The sequence below is a fragment of the Pinus tabuliformis genome, chromosome 3_1 (genome assembly GCF_031772625.1).
Source record: "Pinus tabuliformis cultivar Carrire ecotype Pingquan chromosome 3_1, CPIR1, whole genome shotgun sequence".
Classification (NCBI taxonomy): Eukaryota; Viridiplantae; Streptophyta; class Pinopsida; order Pinales; family Pinaceae; genus Pinus; species Pinus tabuliformis.
The window spans coordinates 923,417,442-923,437,119 of record NC_142301.1 but is presented as its reverse complement, the minus strand read 5'-3'; the positions used below and the strand labels follow the sequence as shown (position 1 = coordinate 923,437,119).

At 40.1% G+C, this 19,678-nt stretch overlaps 1 protein-coding gene across 3 annotated transcripts in view; it reads left to right on the top strand.

Moving 5' to 3' along the window:
• The window catches only part of LOC149190762 (uncharacterized), a 184,647-nt gene extending 165,621 nt beyond the window's left edge, over positions 1–19,026 (top strand). For 2 of the 3 annotated variants that reach the window (XM_089412263.1, XM_089412262.1), the window contains 3 exons: positions 17,671–17,730; positions 18,054–18,283; positions 18,389–19,026. In XM_089412263.1, the coding sequence (XP_089268389.1) occupies positions 17,671–17,730; positions 18,054–18,283; positions 18,389–18,500 (402 nt within the window). In that variant the 3' untranslated portion in view covers positions 18,501–19,026. The remainder of the gene's footprint in view (positions 1–17,670; positions 17,731–18,053; positions 18,284–18,388) is intronic. The other variant, XM_089412264.1, reaches the window with a different exon arrangement.
• The last annotated feature ends 652 nt before the right edge of the window (positions 19,027–19,678 follow it).

Below are 19,678 nucleotides of genomic sequence, written 5' to 3'. Positions count from 1 at the left end.
ACTAGTTACATTCTTCAACACTCCCTCTTAACTAGGGAGGTATTCATAATTACATACATATAAGAGTACATGGAAGATCTCAAAATGAAATAAACTGCGAAGTTTCTAGCACATGCAGTGCTACATATTAGATACCTGACTAGGGTATTCTAATCGGGTGGGATTAAGGTGGACTCAAGCTTTAGCCACTCTAGGTACCATCAGACTTTTAAGCTTTACCAACAATCGAGGGATCTAAGTGCGTATCCAATGTTGGAGCTCCATGACCAACGACACCCTCCCTACTTCGGGATTGAGACATCAACACATAGGTTGGGAAGATGGCCTCCCAAGCATCTTGCCATAAGATGCTTCATCTCTCCGTATCAACTAAATCTGTAACACCAACCAATCCCAACATGCTTCTAAAATATTCAAACTTCTTATTCGGAAGAGATTTCAGCAATACATCAACTACCTGCTTATTTGTCGGAATATATTGTAGCTTCACAACCCCATCTTGTACCAAACTCCTAATGCAATGGTACTTGTTGTTGATATGCTTCATCCTTGCATGAAATATGGGGCCTTCAAAGATCTTTAGGCTGCTTTGATTATCACAATTTATCACTGTAGGATCCAAAGGTTTTCCAAACAAATTTAGCAATAATTTTCTTAACCAAACAACTTCTTTTCCTACTTCACATGGAACAACATATTCCGCTTTGGCACTACTTAATGCAATAGGATCTTGTTTTCTACACATCCATGAAATCATTGCAGATCCCAAACTGAAACATCCACCGATAGTGCCCAGTAGTGCTTCTTCCATCAATCTCACTGCCATCGCAATTGGAATCGATAAAACCTGTTAACTTGACTTCCTTTCCATCATACTTTAGGCAGTGATGTATTGTGCCACGTAAATATCTCAAGATATGCTTGGCAGCTATCCAATGGTCTTGACGAGGCTCCAATTGAAATTGACCAAGAACATTTACAATGAAACATATATCAGGTCTTGTATTTACCAAGTACATCAGAGAGCCCACCAACTTACGTAACTAGTAGGATCGACGAGACTAGAGTCAAAGCTTCTCAACTTCTTGAGATTAGTGATCACGGGAGTAATCATAGGTTTGGAATCCATCATACTGAATTTCTATAACATCTTGATTATGTATTTACCTTGACCAAGATATATCTCACCAGGTTTTTGCTAGACTTCCAAGCCCAAGTAATAGTGTATGAATCCCAGATCTTTCATTTCGAATTCTGTTGCCAACATTTTCTTGCATTCTAGTATTCTGCGCTCCACACCTGTAATAAACAAATCATCCACATATAGTAGTATTATGATTGGCGCATTCTTCACCACCTTGATGTAGAGGTTTGCATTGGTAGAACTTTTGACGAACCCAATTCTTAAGAGATATGCATCCATCGTTGCATACCATGCTCTAAGAGCTTGCTTCAAGCCATATAGGGCTTTCTTGAGTCTGCAAACATGTGTATCTTTGCTATTTATTTCAAAGCTTTCTGGTTGTTGAATGTAAACTTCTTCATCAATGGTTCCATTTAGAAATGTTGTTTTAACATCCATTTGATGGATATTCCATTCCATAGTAGCAACTAGCGAAACCAAAGATCTTATAGTAGTATACCTAGCAGTAGGAGAAAAGGTTTCTTCATAGTCTATCCCTTCCTTTTGTGAGAAACCTCTTGCGACAAATCTAGCTTTGTATTTGTCTATGCTTCCGTCAACAACATGTTTGATTTTGTAAATCCATTTGGAGGTGACAACCGATTTGTCACTTGGTCTAAGAAGGATTTCCCAAACCCTATTCTTCATAATGGATTGATATTCTTCATGCATCGCCTTCTTCCTTTTTTCTTGATGAGCGACTTCTTATAAGGTAGTAGGTTTTGCTTCTATCAATTTTGTCATATATCCAACATATTCTGAATATCCCTTCAGTCTTTTGCTTTCTCTGAACGATCCTTTAGTTGCTTCATGTCCTTTAGCGTCTTCAAGTGTAGCTTTTAACCAATTTGGCCTCTTCTTTGTTTCGGGAATGATCATAGGTTGGATAGGCTCACTTGGTCCTTCTTCTTCTTCTACTTGGTTTGTAGTTGTCTTGTCATGATGCCCTTATTCTTCAAATAACGGTACATCTTCTTGATCAGATTCAATTGGTATATCCTCGGATCTTTTGTAGGCATGATTTTCATCAAATATAACATCCCTATTAACTTCGATTTGTCTTCCTTGATGTAGATTCTATAAGCCTTTGATGAAAGGCTATAACCAACGAAGATCCCTTTTATGCTTGTAGAATCCAATTTCTTTCGCTTGTCTTTTGGAACATGGATGTATGTGGGACACCCAAAGATTTAGAGATGGTCTACACATGGATTCTTCCATGTGAATGCTTCTTCCGGTGTCATATTATCAATGATTCTCTAAGGACTTCTATTTTGTATATATATCGTTGTCATTGCTGCTTCTTGCCATAGAAATTTTGGTAGATCTTGATCAAATACCATAGTTCATATGCATTCTTCAATAGTTCTATTTTTCCTTTCTTGCGTCTCCATTCTGCTCGAGGTTGTAGGGAACAATGAGCTCCCTCTTAATAACTGCGTCTTTACAATATGCAATTAATTTTTTTGAAGTGTATTGCCTTCCATTGGCAGATCTCAATTTTTTTTCTTTCTTTCGATTAAGGTCTCCACGTTGGATCTAAATTCCTTGAACTTTTCAAATACTTTGTCCTTTGTCTTGAGAAGATAGAGCCATGTCTTTCTAGAATGATCATCAATGAAGGTCACATAATAAAGATGGCTGCCAAGAGATTTGTTAGACATTGGCCCACACACATTGAAATGAATGAAGTCTAATATCTCCTTAGACCTTGTATCACTGCTTGTAAAGGTTTCCTTGTATTCTTTCCCAAGGCACATCCCTTACATACTCCTTCATGATCTTCCTTGATGTTGGGAATGCCCTTTACCATTTGACTAAGAGAGGGTATTATCTTGTAATGAATATGCCCATATCTTCTATGCCAAAGTTTGATAGGATTGATTTCCATGTGAACTAGGGCTTGAGGAGATGGTGTTATAACTCTATATAGTCTTCCTTCACGAACTCCAATAACCTTTGCCTTTTCAATACTTGAATCCTTTCCCCAAACCAAAACTTACCATCTACAAAGGAAACCCTATTTCATTTATCTTCTAAACAAGAAATGGAAAGTAAATTCTTTTTCAAACCTAGGACATAGAGTATGTTGTTGAGGTGTAGCTTTACTCCACTTTCTAGCTTCAATGATGTAGATCCAAGGCCCTTGACTGCATAACGGTTGTCATATCTTAGCTCCACTGCATGAGATGATGGTCCCCTTGATAGAGTATGAAGTTGTCGACTTTCTCTTGTCATATGTCTTGATGCTCCTCTATCAATGATCCATGCGTTGTTATCATCAAGAGTACCTGTAAGTGCAACTAAGAATCCTTCGCTCTTGACTCTCCGAGATAGGTTGTAGATGATTCTTCCAATTCAACTTCTTGTAATTCTCACGATATTGAGTCCTATCTTCAAGTAACTTTCCATAGAGGAAGTAATATTTTCTTCCAAGATTGCTTTTCCTTTCTTTAAGTGATAGCCAACAAAGTGATCTTCAACCTTCTTCGACCTTAGCTTTGATACCATGTTGAGAAATCAATGCTTATATGAATTAGGGTTTGATTGCTCTTTCTTGATAATTACTTGTGATTTATGTTGGATTCTTTTACTTCTTTATTAGTTTATCTTTTATCAAACAATTACGAAAGTATATGTACATGAAGACCACAAGAGCAAGAGACACGAGATTTAGGCGCTCAGCCAAGGAAAAACCCCTTCAAGGGGAAAACCCAGTCCAATTCTTCCACTAGTAGATTCAAATCGAGATGAGACACTCCAAGACCTCTTAGACCTAGGCAAAGACCTCCTCCAACCACCAAGTCAACCCTTCCCTTCAATAGACGATCTCTGTCAAAGTCTCCAAGTGACAATTCCCCAACAACAACTTCAACCCATAATTTCGGCCCCCTAGCAACAAAATTTCGGCCCCTAGTAATAAAATTTCGAACATGCAGTAGACAAAATTTCGGCCTCCAGCAATAGAATTTCAGACTTGTAGTAGACATGGAATTTTTGGCCCAGCAACTGCCCAAAAACTTTGCATGTGTGAGATAGATAGCCCAAAAACTCGAATTGGATCTTCCCAACTTCTTTCATCCTTCTTTAGCTACTTCACTCTCTTTTTCTGCTTCTCTTCCTTGAAGATCGAACGTATAGAGTGAGTGCTCCAAATAGGTCGAGCCACCTCTCTATATATAGCCTTTCCGCTGGGTCGAATTGCCCTAATGTAGGCCGACTTCATGGGGACAAGGCCGACTTTTTGTGAAGGAGACAAATAACCCTTTTGACTCAAAAATAATTCTTTTTACAGGATACAAAAGCCCAAGGGTCTAATAAAAATGACTGACTCTAATGACTCAATACAAAACCTAGAAGCCTCCAATGGAGGCTTTGACCTAGAAAACATTGACCCAAGCATGAAACCTGTGCTTTAATAAGTCATTTTTCTTTAATAATAAAATTTCTTTTGACAAGTACAATTATGAAGACTGGCACTAGTCACATTCTTCAACAACTCCTTCTCTCCTTCTTGGATAACCGTGCTATTACCTTCGGTTAACATTTCAGCCAAACCTTGACCCTTGATGATATTTTTAGGACGAATATCTAAGTTATACTCTTGTATTTTTGCCAACCATTCCCCCTAGATCCAAGGCAGTCAGTTTGTAACAACATATCTTTCACAACAGGGTAAGGAACATAGGCATATATTTTGTTGTACCCCACATATGCTCTAAAATACTTGAGAGACTTGACAAGGGCATAAGCTTGCTTTTCAGTGATAGTATACCTTTGTTAATTTTAGGTATGTTCTATGCTTAGAGCAATTTATTTCAATTTTCACAGTTAGCTCCATATCTTTTCCAGATTAGCAATCACATCAGCATTAAAGTAAATTGCAGATAGAACATAAACATAAATCGCAAAAGACAAGCCAAGACAAGAGGACACAAGATGTGGCGCTAGCCAGGGACAAACCCCAATGTGGGGAAACCCTTGATCAATTCTTTTTATATGTTCTTCAATAGTTTAGCAGAGAGAGAGAGATAGTACGTTTACAATAGAAGTCAACACTTTGACTTGTCTAGATAAGAGCATAGATCATCTCTAAGAAGATGATACATGAGATCAGTTGAAGACATGCTGCTTCAACTAATTCTCCAAGGTGACTCCTTCACCTATCGTTGTGCTGCATTTCGTCATCATGTTACACCTCACCGCGCTGCACCATGCTGCACCCATCATCACTATGCTGCATCTCATCACGCTTCATTAATCATGACTATACCCATCACTGTACTGCATTATGTGCCATTGCTGCACCATGTTGCCATCCTGACCTATGTGTTGGCTGCACCTTGCTTGCTTGTTGTCCTTAGCATGCTTGTTGTTGCATGCTAGTTGTCCCTTGCATGCTAGCTGTAACATTGCATGCTTGGTGTATTTGCTGCTAAGTACCATACAACTGTCCCAATGTTAGTTAGCTGTCCCTTGCATGCTGCTCTCCTTCGGAGATAGATGCTCCGGCTGTTTCGGCAGTTCTTGGTAGTTTTGGCAGTTTCGGCTGTTCTCGGCAGTTTCGATAGTTCCGGTTGTTCTCGGCAGTTTCGATAGTTCCGGTTGTTCTCGGCAGTTCCGACAGTCCCAACAGTTCCAACTTTTCTTGTAGTTCCAACATTTTCGGCTTTTCCGGCTTTTCTAGTAGTTTTGGCTTTTCCGGCTTTTCCGACAGTTTCGGATTTTCCGGCTTTTCTGGCAGTTTCGGCTTTTCCGGCATTTTTGGCAGTTCCGGCTTTTCCGGCAATTCCGGCTTTTTCGGTAGTTCCGACGTTTCGGGTTTTCCGACTTTTCCGGCTTTTCCGGCGTTTTTGACAGTTTCGGCTTCTTCGGCAGTTCCGGCTTTCTGGCCTCTGGATCAGGGCAACGTTATTCCTTAGGATCTGTCCTCCTAGTAAACCCAAAGACAAGTAGAGAGAGAAAGAGATCCCAAGTGTGTTGAAATGACTTGAAGGCCACCTCTATTTATACTAAAACGTTGAGCACATGTGGGGTTTATTTGGTTGCTGGCTGACCTTGACGAATTGTCTTATAACGCAAATAAATTCATAACTCCATGAATACTTATCGAAATCGGATGATCTTTAGATCAATCCTACACCTCTTGATGAGAGGGGTCCAAGAAAAATATCAGCGGCCATAAAAAAGATGACCCACATGGAGTTTGGCCCTAGTTGCCAATTTTAACACTCCCTATCAACTAGGGAGAACTCCATCCGTTGATCCATATGTCCAACTGTACTATCTTTGCTGTCAATGCCCTGCACTGCTCTGCTCTGCTCTGATCTGCTAAGCTCTGCTCTACTTTGATCTGCGGAACTCTGCTTTGCTCTGCTCTGCTGAACCATGAAGAAGAAGAATTGATCGAGAATGTCTCATACCATTCTCTACTGACCCGAAGTCAGTTTCATCTGAAGGGAGTATGTCACATTACTCTTACTGACCCGAAGTCAGTTTTATTGATCCTAGATCAATATCACAAGAGATTGTCTCAAACCACTCATACTGATCCTAGATCAGTTTCATTGATCCCTGATTAATGTCACAAAAGAGTGTCTCAAACCACTCATACTGATCCTAGATCAATGTCACAAGAGGGTGTCTCAAACCACTCATACTGATCTCAGATCAATGGAGGTCATCCTAGCATAGGGAGTACAGTAGATATAGTGATGCGTCCATCGATAGTACTACTATGGTCCCTATCCTCATTTCCCTGCTCATTGATCAGATGAGAGGTACTTCCCATGAGTCCCAAATTGCATGGGTAGGATGCCTCGACAGGAGAACTAATCATCCTGTCCACATGAGAACGAATCATCCTGTCAGTGGATGCCACGGAGAACTAGTCATCCTGGCCCACAGGAGAACTAATCATCCTGTTCCATAGTTGCCACGGAGAACAAATCATCCTGGCCCACAGGAGAACTAATCATCCTGTTTCATAGTCACCACGGAGAACAAATTATCCTGGCCCATAGGAGAACTAATCATCCTATTCCACAGTTGCCACGGGAGAACTAATCATCCCGGCCCACAGAAGAACTAATCATCTTGTTCATAGCACACCACTAGGGGAGGGTGAGTCACCCTGTGGTCATATGTTGCTGCAGTAAGTACCCCAAGCCCCCCAGAGCTCCCAAAGCTCAATGCATTGAACATGCAGGACCCTTATAAGAAGGTCTCTCAACGAATCCAAGTCGTTCGGGAAAGTCATAGATTTGACCTTTCCTCGGGGCTTTGACAAAATGTCTGTGACCTATACATCAGTCTCAATGTGATGGAGCCTCCTCGCTCATCGACTTACCATATCACAGATAAGGCAGTATTTGATGTCTATCTGCTAGAGCAATCATCGAATATGGGATTCCTCAATAATCGAATCCCCCCTCTGGTTGTCACAGAGAATCACAGTGGTATTCATCATGTGTACAAATAGCTCACTTAAGAGCTTCTGCAACCATGCAACTTCACACGAGATCATACTCGTAGCTATGTATTCGGTCTCGGCGGTGCTTATAGCAACCAACTTCTGCTTCCTGCTCATCCATGATATCGAAGCAGAATCCAAAGAGAATCAACATTGAGAAGTGCTCTAGTGATCCTCCACACTGCCTGCCCAGTCAACATTCGAATAATCATGCAGTTTCATATTTCCGGCAGTGTATCTCAATCCATGAGAGATTGTGCCCCGAAGATATCTCAGAAGATTCTTGGCACCAATCCAGTGAGGCTCAACCAAATATGAGCTCACCATGCTAACTGCAAAACATATGTCCAGACGGAAGTTCACCAAGAACATCAACGCGAATGAGTTTATGAAACTCAGATGCATTTCCCAAATCTGGTCCGACAACACTACCATATAACTTCTGAAAGTTAAGATCCTCGAGGCAGTCACAGGCTTGCTGTTTATCATTCCACATCCGGAATCCAACTCATTCCACACGAGATCATACTCGTAGCTATGTATTCGGTCTCGGCGGTGCTTATAGCAACCGACTTCTGCTTCCTGCTCATCCATGATATCGAAGCAGAATCCAAAGAGAACCAACATTGAGAAGTGCTCTAGTGATCCTCCACACTGCCTGCCCAGTCAACATTCGAATAATCATGCAGTTTCATATTTCCGGCAGTGTATCTCAATCCATGAGAGATTGTGCCCCGAAGATATCTCAGAAGATTCTTGGCACCAATCCAGTGAGGCTCAACCAAATATGAGCTCACCATGCTAACTGCAAAACATATGTCCAGACGGAAGTTCACCAAGAACATCAACGCGAATGAGTTTATGAAACTCAGAGGCATTTCCCAAATCTGGTCCGACATCACTACCATATAACTTCTGAAAGTTAAGATCCTCGAGGTAGTCACAGGCTTGCAGTTTATCATTCCACATCCGGAATCCAACTCCCTCTTACTTCTGCAAATGAGAGGGTCTGCACCTGTCAGAAATAGGTCGTCCTCATAAGGTGCCAGTATGAGAGGTCTATCATCCACAACCTTCGGGTAATGGTTTGGATCGGTTTCACTCCTAGTGAATCTCAGCTTCATCAGACAGCTATCAATCCTCTCATACTACGCCCGGGGTGTTTTGCTTCAAGCCATAGAGGGCTTTCTTCCACCTGTATACATGAGATTCCCGATCATGAATCTCAAACTCCTCGGGTTGTTCCAAACCTGTGGACCTGCTACATGAGGGGAATGGTCCCCTTGTAAGATTTTCCTTCGGTACATCTCAGACATGTACCTTCATGCTCTACTTGAATTCAAACATCCCTATCTCCATTTGACTCATATCAGGTAGGGCCCCATAGGTAGACCTCCGGTGTTATAGATGCGATATGTCAATTGACATGATCCCTAATGGACCATCCTACAACTTGATACAAATTGCCAACCTTGAACCCATGAGAAAAAGCATCTTTGAAAATTATATTTTTTAACACGTACCTTTCCATTGATGAATGCCACCCTGAAACCTTTGACTTCCATTTCCGAGATGGACACTAGGTTCTTCTTGCGATCAAGTGCATAAAAGATATTCTGTAAATGAATCGAGTTACCCTTATTCAATTGAGAGTTAACATTCCCTACACCCTTTCCGGGATAGGTGGCATCGGCTCCAAGTATAATCCCACGATTGTTCCCATCTCTACCAAATTAGAGAGTGCACCCATCTATCCAATGAAGTGCCTTGAGCACTACAATCTATAAGCCAGATTCCCAAAGAATTTGAAGGAGAGGGCCAATACAAGATAATGCTTCTTTATCTTATCAAAAACAACATTTGATTCTTCATACCTGGGGTTCCTTGCTTTCTATGATGAGTCGGCATTTCCTTGATGACCTGCATTACCTGTCATTCCTTTGATCATTGAAGATGTCCTTGGAATGATTGTTATCATCATCAAGTGATGTGTCGTTGCCATTCAGACACTCCTTCGCATAATGGCCGAACTAGTTATCTGCCTTTCCTTCCACCTTGAGATCTGGTCTTCCAATGAAGTGATTTTTAGGTAGGCCATATTTCGCTGCGCCATTCTAATAATATTCTCTTCTTCGACTTCACCCTTGGTGAATTTGAACAGGGATGAGGAATCCACTGATCCTTTTGTCCTTTCCCAATTGTCTTCGGTGATTGCTCTTTCACTCTTGCTTGGGCATTGTCTTCACCTCAGCTTCGATACCATGTTAATTTTAGGTATGTTCTATGCTTAGAGCAATTTATTTCAATTTTCACAATTAGCTCCATATTTTTTCCAGATTAGCAATCACATCAACATTAAAGTAAACTGCAGATAGAACATAAACATAAATCGCAGAAGACAAGCCAAGACAAGAGGACACAAGATGTGGCGCTAGCCAGGGACAAACCCCAATGTGGGGAAACCCTTGATCAGTTCTTCTTAGATGTTCTTCAATAGTTCAGCAGAGAGAGAGAGAGATAGTACGTTTACAACAGAAGTCAACACTTTGACTTATCTAGATAAGAGCATAGATCATCTCTAAGAAGATGATACATGAGATTAGTTGAAGACATGCTGCTTCAACTAATTCTCTAAGGTGACTCCTTCACCTATCGTTGTGCTGCATTTCGTCACCATGCTGCACGTCACCGCGCTGCACCATGCTGCACGTCACCGCGCTGCACCATGCTGCACCCATCATCACTATGCTGCATCTCATCACGCTTCATTAATCATGACTGTACCCATCACTGTACTGCATTATGTGCCATTGCTACACCATGTTGCCATCCTGACCTATGTGTTGGCTGCACCTTGCATGCTTGTTGTCCCTAGCATGCTTGTTGTCCTTAGCATGCTTGTTGTTGCATGCTAGTTGTCCCTTGCATGCTAGATGTAACATTGCATGCTTGGTGTATTCGCTGCTAAGTACCAGACAACTGTCCCAATGTTAGTTCGCTGTCCCTTGCATGCTACTCTCCTTCGTAGACAAATGCTCCAGCTGTTTCGGCAGTTCCTGACAGTTCTGGTAGTTCCGGCAGTTTCGGTCGTTCCCGACAGTTCCGACAGTTCCGGCTTTTCTGGCAGTGTCGACTTTTTCGGTAGTTCCGACATTTTCAGCTTTTCTTGCTTTTCCGGCTTTTCTGGCATTTCCGGATTTTCCTGCAGTTCCAGCTTTTTTGGCTTTTCCGGTAGTTCTATCTTTCCCAACAGTTCTGGATTTTCCAGCAGTTCCGGCTTTTCCGGCTTTTCCGACAGTTCCTGTTTTTCCGGCATTTCCGGCAGTTCCATCTTTTCTGGTAGTTTCAGCGTTTCCGACAGTTCTGGCAGTTCCAGCTTTTCCCGCTGTTTCGGCTTTCTGGCCTCTGGATCAGGGCAACGTTATTCCTTATGATCTCTCCTCCTACTAAAACCCAAAGACAAGTAGAGAGAGGAAGAGATTCCAAGTGTGTTGAAATGACTTGAAGGCCACCTCTATTTATACTAAAACGTTGAGCACATGTGGGGTTTATTTGGTTGCTAGCCGACCTTGACGAATTGTCTTATAACACAAATAAATTCATAACTCCATGGATACTTATCGGAATCGGATGATCTTTAGATCAATCCTACACCTCTCGATGAGAGGGATCCAAGAAGAATATCCGCTGCCATAAATAAGATGACCCACATGGAGTTTGGCCCTAGTTGCCAATTTTAACAACCTTGTATCAACATTTTGAAGGGGTTTACTCATGAAGGCTATGGGTTGGTCATTTCCTTCATTGTCCTTTTGCATGAGTATGCCAACAATAGTTTGTTTAGAAGCAAATGAATAGATGACGAAGTCTTTAGTATAATCAGGAGTAGCTAAGATAGGGGCAGAAGCAATTCTTTCTATGATTTCCTCGAAAGATCTCTTTTTCACAGTACCCCATGTATAAGAAACATCCTTTTTCAACAAGTCATTCATTGGTTTGACGATCTCCGCAAAGTTTGGTATGAATCTTCTTACAAAATTGATCTTGCCAAAGAATGACCTCAAAGATCCTTTGTCCTTGGGGGGAGGTATCTTCTTGATTACTTCAATCCTTTTTGGGTTGATGCTAATTCCTTCTTTAGATACCACATGTCCTAACAATTTGCCCCAATTGACCCCGAAGATGGACTTTTTGGGGTTGAGAGATATGTTGTATTGCCTACATTTCTCAAATACCTTTATTAGATGTTTGCAATGGTCTTTCCTCTCTTTGGATGCCACAGTTAAGTCATCTTGGTATATTTTCATGATTTTCCCTATGAGGTCTCTAAAAGCAAAATACATGGCCCTTTAGAAAGTTGAACCTAGTTAAATCAGACAGGACCGAACTGGTTGAGCAACTTTGTGACTAGACAGGATGGTAGTTTGACCAGGGGTGTATTGTTGGTCAGTTTGACTTTGTATTTGACTAGAAGAATTAGATGTATTTCATGTTGAATTGAAGAATTTCTCTAAGGAAAAGGTTGTTGGGATTTCCCCCAAGTGGGTTTTCCCAGGGTAAATGTTGTGTTATCTTTGTGCATTGTGATCTCTATTGTCCTACTACTTTTATGGTTGAATTTCTGAAGTGTAATTGCTTAATGATAAACTGGGAGTGCTAAAATAATATCTACATCATTGGAAGTAATTACCAGTTTCAAAAATTAGTGTTTGTAATCATAGCACTTGAAAAATCAACAAAAAATTCCCCGAAATTAGCCAGGGACAAGATGGGAATGACTTGGACGTCCCCAAGTCCCCAATGGCATCCTCACAAAATCGAGAATGTTCTCAACCTGTTTAAAAGTCCCCAAAACGCCGAAACGTTGGGAATGTGAGGATTTTTGGGGGGCACCTGTTCTCGTGCAACATAGGTGAAAACCAAGATAAAATCTTTTGTGTCCATTGAAATTGATCTAAAGAGATTTTTCATTGACTAATTATTTCTATTAGATCATATATTGGCTGTCCAAAAATATTTGCAAGTCTGATCATTGTTTTTGGCCAAGTCAATTTTCAGCGCTCACGGTTGTGGGCTCATTTCTGGGTAGTTGTATTGCAGATTTAATATCTTTCAAACTGTTTACCTAAAATTAGTGTTCTTGTGCCGATTGGAAATATCTTTGATAGTACTAGCATCTTGAGTTCAGGTTTACTAAAGGTTATTTTCAGGCCCCTAAAGTGGCCCTATGCTTGCTGGCCTGCTGCAATATTTAGAAATATTAAAGATACAGGTCTGAACAACAAACATTTTGTCTTCTTACAGCCATATAGAACAGGTATAACAACTCTATTTTGTCTTCTATTGTGGTAAGAAGCTTTCATACTCAATTTGTGGTGTTTCAAGCTCATTTTCTTAGCATATTGAGTATTTTCTCATCGCTGGTCTGCAATATTAATTTGTTGTTACATCATAAATCATATCAGAATTTGGTTATTTAACTAACTCCTACCTCTTCCATATATTTCATTTAAGGACTGGTCTATCATTTCTTGGTTGAGTTGTTGTGTAAGGATACCGCCCATGGCATTTTGTGGGAGGTGGCCTACAGCGAGAGGAATGCGCTGAGGCGACATTGGGCATAGTGCTTACCATGCAGCAGTCTTGGTTGAACTTTGTCAACACTGCTAATTTGAGTGGTAACAGATAGCAAGGATGAGGAATCTAGTGCTATTTTGTGGACTTTAAAAAGGTCTTTAACACCATGTAAGAGAAAATGGAGTTCCCAAGAAAGTGGAGGGTGACAAGATCTATATTATATTCGCAGGTAAAGGAGAAATTCAGAACCAAGGAAGGATTGCTAGATAGTTTCTGTAGTGATCTAAGTAACCGGATTCGTTATATAGGGGCCACGTGTCCGAATCTGGCATGTCGGACACGATTCGTCCAAAAAACGTGTCCAAAAAACATGACACGTCGAATCCTATCAGGACACGTCGAATCCTATCAGGACACGTCAAATCCCAAGCGTGTCCCGAAATTCTCCAACGTGTCCCGATTTTTGACTGCGTGTCCTGTTTTCCATGATTCGTTTGGCGGAAAAGTGACTCCCGTGAGTTAGAAAAGGCCGTATTTGCTCATTACAGTCATGATCATTTGGCAAGCATTGTTTGAGCTGTTGGCAAGTGGAGAAGGGTTTGGAGCAAGGAGCTAAGGGAATAGAGCGTTCGACAAGGAGATTCAAGCACCAGGTAAGTGCATTTCAGCTCCATTTTTTTTGCATTTCTTATTCTATTACAGCAGTTTGTATATGATTTTTTGTTTACAAATTTGTGCATGTTTTGTTCATTTCTTTTACAGTATTCATGGCTCAATCAAAGGCAGCAGTTAGGGGGCAAAGGAAGGGCAAGAATGTCATGGGTGGAGATGCCCCTCCTCCCCCAATATCATCAGAGTCTGCTGCAAGTAATGTTGAGGGAAGAGGAGGACCTAAAGACAATGATAAATATCCATTGTGGAAATATGTCACAAGAGAGGATGGGACAAACACCAAGGGAAAGGGAGGAGGCAATGTGCAATGGAAATGCAACTTCTGTCACATTTCTTTCAAAGGCACATATTATCGTGTGAAAGCACATTTGTTGGCTTTACCAGGTTGTGGAATTGGAGGTTGTAAAGCTGTTTCCTTACAAAAGAGAAAAGAATTGGAAAAGGAGTCCACTGTTGGTATGGAAAATGTGGCTTCAAAATCAAGAAAACCCAAGAATGAAGACCCCTTTCCATTTTTGAGGAAAGCCACCACCAAATTTCCATTTGAGAGTTCTACTTCTACTGGGGGACAAGCAGCAAAAAGAAGAGCACTTGGTCCAATGGACAAGATTTTCCAAAAAGAGAGACGAGAAGAGCTTGATCTCACCATTGCCTTCTTCTTCTATCAAAACTTCATATCATTTAATGTTGCACGCTCACCTCTATTTATTGAGATGTGCCGAGCTCTAACTCAAGGGGCTCCAGCAGGGTATGTGCCTCCTGGGTCAGAGAAGCTGAGAACCACATTGTTGACGAAGGCAAAAAAAGAGGTGCAAAAAATGCTTGAGCCTCTTGTAGCATCATGGCCAACATCTGTCTGATGGATGGATAGATCTAGCACGACACCCAATCATCAACTTCATGGTGTCTTCCTTGAGTGGTCCAGTTTTCATGAAAGCAGTGGATACACTTGGAGAATACAAGGATGCACAATTTATTGGTGAGTTATTTATTAAAGTTATTGAAGATGTAGGTGTTGATTCTTGTGTGCAAATCATTGCAGATAATGCATCTGTTTGCAAGGTTGCTGGCATGATTGTGGAAGCTAAATATCCACAAGTGTTTTGGACACCTTGCATTGTCCATTCATTGAACTTAGAACTGAAATCCATTGCTTCTGATGTGCTTTGGATTGGTAGCATTATTGAGGATGCAAGACATATCCGTAACTTTGTGCAAAATCATATAAATGCCCTCACCATCTATAAGGAGTACACCAATCTATCATTGTTGAAGATTGCTGATACACGGTTTGCCTCTTCATTCATGATGTTGAAGAGGTTGAGGGAGGTCAAGACCGCTCTTGGGGCCATGGTTATTTCTGAGATTGGTCTTTTTGGAGAAAGACATATCAAGTAGCCTCTAAAAGAGTGAAGGACACAATGCTAGATGATGCTTGGTGGGAGAGGGTATATCTAATTATTCGGATCATGGACCCTATCATTTCTTTGCTTCGATTTGCAGATACAGACAAACCCATCCTAGGAGAGGTTTATGAGGGATGGGATTCCATGATTGAGTCTGTGAGGAGCATTATTCTACAGAGTGAGTGCCCCGAGTATGAGACATCACCAGAGGCCTTCTGTGATACTATACAAAATATTCTTGTCAGCAGATGGGACAAGAATTGTAAACCTTTACATTGTTTGGCTCACTCATTGAACCCCAAATACTACAACCATGAGTGGCTGAATGGTGGACCTTCCCGCAGATTCCCTCCTCACATGGATGGTGAAATCTCATAGGGGAGGAAAGAGGCATTCAGGCGGATTTTTCAGGATAGTGCATTGCTTGCTGAGGTGGAGGATGCCTTTGCAGAGTTTTCCATTGGCAGTGGTTGATTTGGAGGTTATGATGTGATTAGAGACAGGGGGGCTAAGAAGCCCCATTCTTGGTGGGCAAATCATGGGGCAACAAGCCGTCCTCTTCAGCAGTTAGCCATGAGGCTCCTCTCTCAAGTGACTTCATCCTCTTGTTGCGAGAGGAATTGGAGCACATATGGGAATTTGTATAGTGTGAAGAAGAGCAGGCTTGAGCAGTCCAGGGCAGAGACAATGGTGTATGTGCACACCAACCTTCGTCTTATTTACAGGCAGAGGGAAGAGTGGTTGAGGGGAAAGACACAGATGTGGGATGTCTTTCCTGATGATATGGGTCCGGACACCAGTGTTGAGTTGGCATTGGCCAACATGGATCTCAATGATCCAGTGTTAGAGCCTGTTAGATTTGATGACTTAGTGGGGTCATCCTCCACACTAGCAGCAGAGGCGACTATGGATACAGGGGAGGAGGAGGATGCAGAGGAGAGCAATAGGGACCATGATGATGAGGACATTGATGCTGATTCTGATGCTGATGATGAGGATTGATGCATTGAGGCTTGTATACCTGTAGTTGTTTTATATTTTCTATTTCTATTTGCCATTGGCATTGCACCAGCACTACCTATGTAACACATTTTGATTTGATGACTTAATGAGAAAACTATAGTTGTCAGTGTGTTTATCTTACTATCTTGTAGTTGTAAGTTGTCTTTTAGTTATGAATTATGAATCATGATTTATGTGACCAGTACCATTGACGTGTATTTGAATTTTGTATGTACTATGCATGCTATAGATGAAGATCTATGTTTGAAATCAATAAATTTGAATCATTAATTAAAATTTGTGTAAGAAATATCTAATTTTTAAATATATATATATATATATATATTTATATTTTAATATATATATATATATATATATATATATATATCTTTTAAATATATATATATATATATATATATATATATATTTAAAATATATATATATATATATATATATATATTTTTTTTTTTTAATAAAATAATATATAACGAATCCTACGTGTCCTGTTCCAGGGGGTCAACGTGTCCGAATCTGGCACTACGAATCCCAAATCCCGTGTCAGGTGACTTAGGTAGTGATGTAGGGGTGAAATAAGGCTGCTCTCCTTCCCCCCCGCATTATTCTGACTCTATATCAACAAGCTAGAGGAATAGATAATCCGGAAGGGAGCTGGAGTAAACATAGCAGGGTTCATAATAATAACCTTGCTGTATGCAGCTGATGTTATCTTGACAGCTAGGACATTCCACAACCTACAAGACCACTACTGGTTTTGAAAACCTTTTGCCTGGAAGTGGGGATGAATGGAAACACATGTAGGACTAAGGTAGTGTTATTCTCACTTTAAAGGAAATCAAAACGAACACAAATCAGATTTAGACATAAATTACTTGAAATAACTCAGAATTATAAACTACTGGGAAATAACTATAAAAGATTGAAAAAACGTATGAAAAGTTCAAATGCAATGAGCCTAAGAACATTTTAAGATCGATGGTTTTTTTCAGTCCCTAGGGCTCTTTCAGGTTGTTAATTTTTAGCTGTCTTATCTTTCTTTTCAGTTGTATGACATGTGCAAAGTTACAGGGTATCATTAGTATTTCATTTTATTCAAAGCAACAACTGCTTATGAAGATATTCGATAGTCTTTTGATTTTCCTTAGCATGAAAAGTGCCTTTGGATATATCATATGAGTAAAGGTAGCCAATGGCATGAGTAAGGCAGAAAGCCCTGTCTTGAATATTTCTCCTTTTCTCAGTTATAGATAATTTGTGCATTTTGCTAAATAATATTGGTCCTTATATTTGCTATTGAAATAGTGGTTTGGTTTCATTTGTAAATCCATTTGTGGTTCCAGGCATTTTATCGGGTTCTTTTGCATCAATTAGCTTTGTCAGCTCTAGTCATCCAAACCTGGGTGCGTAATTTGACTTTTATTTTTAATGTCAAGGTTATCATTCGTTTTTATGACCGTGCACTGGTCATTTTGAAATAGTTGGAGGTGCAGTAAATTAAGGATGTATAATTTCTTTTCTGCACTTCCCATGTGAGTCCTTTTTATTGATTTTTTAATCATAATTCTGGGTTGATCAGTTAATGGTTATTCTCTTCATATCTGCTGTATTAGATTGGGCAATAGAGTGACTTTGCTGATGATGACAGCTCCCTTAACGTTACCATGTTCAGATAGAAATGTTTTTTTTTGCTGTCACTAACTGATGATGCTGTCGTGGTGTGCAGGTACACACTCCAGATGCTCATAAAAAATCCTCAAGTGAGTTGAAGTCTAAAAACTTGAGCGACTTTTCATCCTCAAACATTAACGGAGATTTAACTGGTAAGACAGCCAGTGTTCCATTGTCCATTGTTTCTCAACAAGGTCAAGGTTTAAGCTTTGGAAATGAAAAGCAAAGCATGCAAAGCAACAGCGATGATGAAAATCCTATTAGTATTTCAGAGAATATTGATGGGTAAGTATATGACCCTAGTTCTTTGCTTTTGTGGAGTGATTGCTTGCATGAATTTCAATATTTTATTTTTAGTATTTACTTCTATGGCTACGTTTCTTTATGCAGCACATATGCAAGCACCAAGTCTTTTGAAGGTCCAAAGAAACAGGAAAACAACATAATCTTCGCCATTTTGAAGACAATAGCAGAAGGTATTTTGTATTTGTTCAAGGAGTAAACAAATCCACCTCAGCCAGTATTAGATTGTTTAAAGATCTCACGGTCACCTGTTCCTTTTGGGAGATTATGACTGTTATTGTTTGTATCATTCACAATTTGTGTTCATAAGTTAGAATGCAATAACCAATTGAATTACACTCTAAAACGAATTCATAACATGGGATGCTCCATTACTGGATCAATTCTCATATGTATTGTCGGTACAAGCTTCTATAATGGTTAGAGGTTAAAATATGCTGGTCTGTAGAGTATTCGTTTCATAATGATAGAAGAGGCAAGTAGAAGTGAATTGTGTTGGTACCTAGTTCTCATATCCAATCACTGCGGGGCAGTGACACTTCATTTCCACTTGTCTTGTTCCTCGGGCAGGTCCTGGATATCAGTGACAACTATATATTGAAAGGGGATGAAAATGAGAGTTTATCTTTCTTCTACATTTTTTTTAAAACTTGGTGGAAGCCTTCCACTGCCATCCCATAGAATGAACATTGCCCATGTTGTTAATATATGAGACAATTAATCAAGGTGCACATGTAACTTTTGTGGCAAAAGTAGATTAACATCCATTGATGTTCGTCTTCAATGCTAGGTATTTATAAGTTACTGCCCTCTACAGTCTAGGACATTAATACAGTATGGGAAAAGAAATCTACATATACAAAGGTTTTATCACAAAACTAGAATATCATCCATTTATGTTCGACTTCACTGCTTCCAATTTATAAGAAGGTCTCTCTACAGTCTAGAATTTAATACATTGTGGGAAAATAAATGTCTTACATTGTCTCTATACTGGATTTCATTGCATGATCCAGTAAACTGTCGTCAATAGTTTCTTAAGATCTCGTGTATTAAATACATTATGGAATTGCATACTCGTCACAAGTATATATAAAGTTTAAAGTTTAAACCATGGTTTAACATAACTTGTTCAAATTAGATGCCATCGGGACTGCTAGAAACATTGTTTATTACCCATTGCTCAAAGATGTATTGACCAGGAACTAACAAGGAATGCCTAATGTGGAAAGACTGGGCATATGATCAAATCATCACATAACGTTACTTAAATAGTTGAGTTTTCTTTGGTTGCAATGAACCTGTCACTACACTTCCATGAACATTACAATATTGGTCTGGATGCCTGCCTTGTTCAGTTTAAATGCTTTCGTTGGG